Here is a 3,647-nt window from a genome sequence, read left to right on the forward strand (position 1 = left end):
TTGTAAATTAATGTCTGCTAATTTAATATCTGTACTGGCTAATGATCAAAATGCTTTTTTATTTAGTTTGAAAAGCACGGTATCTGCAAAAAAACAAATCATTTTGGATATTGAAGCAAGTTGGCGAAGTCTTGAGACAGGCGTATTTATTTACAAAGCAAGTTTGATTTTTGCATTAGTTCAGTTGTGTCATCAGTACCTGAGTTTCATTATTAATATTATTATTAAGTTTAAGTTTACGTTTATTTTGTATAGCGCTTTTTACAATACAAATCGTTACATTATTATATTATTAGTATTATTATGTTTTGTTGTTGGTAAAGCAATAAACGTTGCGATGACATTTTGTAACTTCTTTCATAAGCAGATGTTTACTGTTCGAGTTTACACATTATACAAGACTCCATGAAACAAAAACAATAAATTAATGTGACCGGTAACTATTTCTCAGAACGGAAAGACACATGGATTTTAATCAACACAATCATGTTTAGATCCTTTTGCACAAATTATTCAGCACACAACGAAAACGACTATTTCTGTACATTAGATCTGTCAACACTTCTCATCTCTCGGTGATGGAGACGAGTTTATCTGCACTCCGCTTCTCTTCGAAGGATCCAAAAACACTCAGCTTTACAAACTGGGGTCAGATCCGAGGGAATGCGTCTATTTTTCAAATGCAGCCTCACGTCATAATTTAAAGAACATTTATTTTAAATAAAACATACAAACAGATAAAAAACAAACAAAAAAACAAAGTTCTAAATAAGTTATATTTAAATAAACACAAAACGCCATACATAGAAAACACGTTTGTTTGAAGGTTTCTTTGTACCCTTTAAAATGGGGAAAATCTTGAGACGTTCATACTTTCTCACGGTGTGATTTATCCCAGTTTTTACACATTCACCGCGAAACGGCGAACCCTGCAGCGACTGTATGAGCTTCTGGAACAAGCGCGTGTCTGTGTGATGTTCATGTCGCTCTCGCGCACTCACAGCCCAGCACTTTGTTGTGGATGGACAAACCGGTAATTCCAAATATCTTACGGAAAATTACAGATTTGAAGAAAATGAAATACATTTCTGACTAGGTACAGTTTCATCGTTTTTTTTTTTTACACATCAAAAAAGTCACGGAAAGGGGGAGAGCAGTAGCTTTGATTTAACCCACTTTCCCGGCATTCAATTAAAAAAAAGAGATGTGTTTCCTCTCCGGTGCAGACGAGCCTCGCTCAGTCCACGCTGGCCGGTGTGTCAGCAGGTGTCTTTCAGAGAGCGTCTCCGGCTCGCATCTGGTCTGGGCTGCGGAGGGCCAGTGTGTGTGTAAGGCCGCAGGGTGAGTGGCCCGTGCTGGGTCCCCTGATCTGGGCCACTGGTGGAGAGAGGGGCGGGGTTGTGTCAGCAGTGCTGGTTCACATGAGCTGCGGCTGCTGCATAGTGTCCTGGTGTGCTGTGGGATACCACGAGGTGTAACTGGGAATATACGAGGTCGGTGTGGATGTTTTGACGCTGGCTGTTGAGTTCCAGACGGTCGCTACGGATGGAGACCCGGTGGACAGTCCGCGCCCGTTTGCCAAAGCGTTCGTGTCTATTGTTCCTCCGCCTTGCTTCATCAGTTTCTTAAACTTGGAGCGTTTATTCTGAAACCAGATCTTCACCTAGAAAAAAAGGGGTAGGGAAGTCAGAACGAGCGACAGCATCTGTTTCTGTTATCTATATCGCATGCAATCGAATGGTTTTACGCATGATTTTAATTCTCTTTAAAAATGTCCCCCAAACAATCGCAACCCTTGATTAGCTATACAGGCCCGAGAATTCAAAACAAACATGAGAAGATGCAATTACTAAAGCATTGAATGGTTGTATAAATTCGTGCACAAAATCGAATTGGTTTATAGAAAACGCGTAAAGGCTGAGCACATGCCTGTGTCTGCGTGAGCCCCAGGGACGCGGCGAGCTCGGCTCTCTCCGGTAGAGCCAGATACTGAGTCTGCTGGAACCTCCTGTTCAGAGCCTGCAGCTGGAGGCTGGAGTAGATGGTCCGGGGTTTGCGGATCTTTTTGCCTTTCCCGTTGAAACGAACCTCTCCTCCCTCCACCACAGTGTTTTTCTCTGACTCCGGCGCTGGGAGGGAGAGAGAAAAGAAGCTGTCTCACCGACTGTTCATGCAGCGCGGCTCACATCACTGTGCACAAGTTTTACAGGCGGCACTTTAGGTATAATTACCCTTAATTGCATACATTGTTTATAGCATTACGCAATAAATAATTACCAAGCCTAATAACAACACATCTGGGCTACTCCAGTCCAACATTCTCGCAGTGCGCCGACAAACGCATCGACCAGGGAAGACCAAAGACATGCACGCAGTGTTTCTTACCTGGGTCCTCCAGCCTCGTCTGCGTCAAAGCCGAGTTGTTTGGGTAAGTCTGCACGGTGCTGAGGTACGGACTGGAGGAATGGCTACCGACCGAGTTGACGTATGCATAAGGCAGAGATCTGGGGAAGGACGGAGCCGGGCTGTACGCGCTGTCGTGCTGCGGGTGTCCGGACGAGTGTAAACAGTGCATTGAATAATGTCCGTGGCTCATAGATGAAGGCGACATTTGCTGACTTGGTGGCCCAAATTCCATGAACACGCTCTTTCCTGAGACTGGGCTGTTAAGACTCTCTGGTATTGTAGACATGGTCATGTCTCTCGCTCTCTCTCTACCTGCTTTTTTGTTTTCTTCTATGATCCGAGTGAAGGATGGAGCCCAATTTAAGCGCAACTGATTTTTTCACTTTCCATTCATAAGAAAATGTAGTTTGTCTCTGTGAAAAGTCTAGGTACGATGCTGTGGATCCACACAAACTCGCTCAAAGGTTTGAATCAGGGAATTATGAATATTTATCCAAGGTGCTCTCTGATTGGTCCACTCCCTCCAAGAGCGACGCGGATTGGTAATCCGAGGGTCGGGTCCGACGGACCTGATAAACTCAAGAAACAAGACCAACCTGTGACTCTATTGTGCAATGCTAATGTAGAAATTTAGGGAATGGACCGAGACGCATAGGCCGTGTGTGGAGGGCTCAAACACCTTTCCGCAGAGCCACAACATTTACCACACACAACGTAAAATATCATCAGATTTTGATGTTTGGTTTTGATATTTGAGATTTGGTTTCAAACCGTGTTCCCTAACACATAATACTACACATTAAAACGAATAATCAACATGTTCTTTCAAAAAACAATTTTTCACATGATCAGTGCGTAATGCTATTATTTTATTAAAGTGCAAATTGAATATACATAGCCTAAGTAATAACAACAGCAAACAAAATTATTTGACCTAACAATAGAAAAAAAAAGTTTGATCAGATGAACAATTTTAGCATGCTCTTGAATTTTCTGCTGGTCACGGCTTCGTGAGCAAAGCATTTAACACCTAACAGATATGATTAAGTACAGGTATAAATGTGGGTCTCCACGCAAAGATGAATTACTTTGATGATTCATTTGGTTAAAATGCTAGTCTCGAGTGCTTGAAGACACAGCTGAATCCAGCTAAATTAGCATAACACTGTTGTTTAAATTTCATACGCATAATTAGCTATGTATTTAACACTTGCGACGTTGTGCACGCGCGCGTGGGTTGA

The 3,647-nt window shown here is 42.6% G+C and overlaps 1 protein-coding gene across 1 annotated transcript; it reads right to left on the minus strand.

Moving 5' to 3' along the window:
• Nucleotides 1-942: 942 nt before the first annotated feature.
• LOC132094851 (homeobox protein Dlx1a) lies at nt 943-3,118 on the minus strand. The gene is made up of 3 exons (XM_059499483.1): nt 2,386-3,118; nt 1,930-2,129; nt 943-1,663 (listed from the first exon to the last, which is right to left on the minus strand). Exons 1-3 carry the CDS (start codon nt 2,696-2,698, stop codon nt 1,418-1,420), a joined length of 759 nt encoding a protein of 252 aa, XP_059355466.1. The 5' UTR covers nt 2,699-3,118; the 3' UTR covers nt 943-1,417.
• Between the last annotated feature and the right edge of the window lie 529 nt (nt 3,119-3,647).

This window comes from Carassius carassius, chromosome 19 (genome assembly GCF_963082965.1).
Source record: "Carassius carassius chromosome 19, fCarCar2.1, whole genome shotgun sequence".
Lineage (NCBI taxonomy): Eukaryota > Metazoa > Chordata > Actinopteri > Cypriniformes > Cyprinidae > Carassius > Carassius carassius.

What these genes read in the sequence shown, in the direction of transcription:
- LOC132094851 (XM_059499483.1), bottom strand. Translation starts at nt 2,698, where the DNA reads ATGACCATGTCTACAATACCAGAGAGTCTTAACAGCCCAGTCTCAGGA. An exon ending in GACGAGGCTGGAGGACCCAG is followed by an intron (nt 2,130 to 2,385) that starts GTAAGAAACACT and finishes TCTCCCTCCCAG; the next exon opens with CGCCGGAGTCAGAGAAAAAC. An exon ending in TGGGGCTCACGCAGACACAG is followed by an intron (nt 1,664 to 1,929) that starts GCATGTGCTCAG and finishes CTTTTTTTCTAG; the next exon opens with GTGAAGATCTGGTTTCAGAA.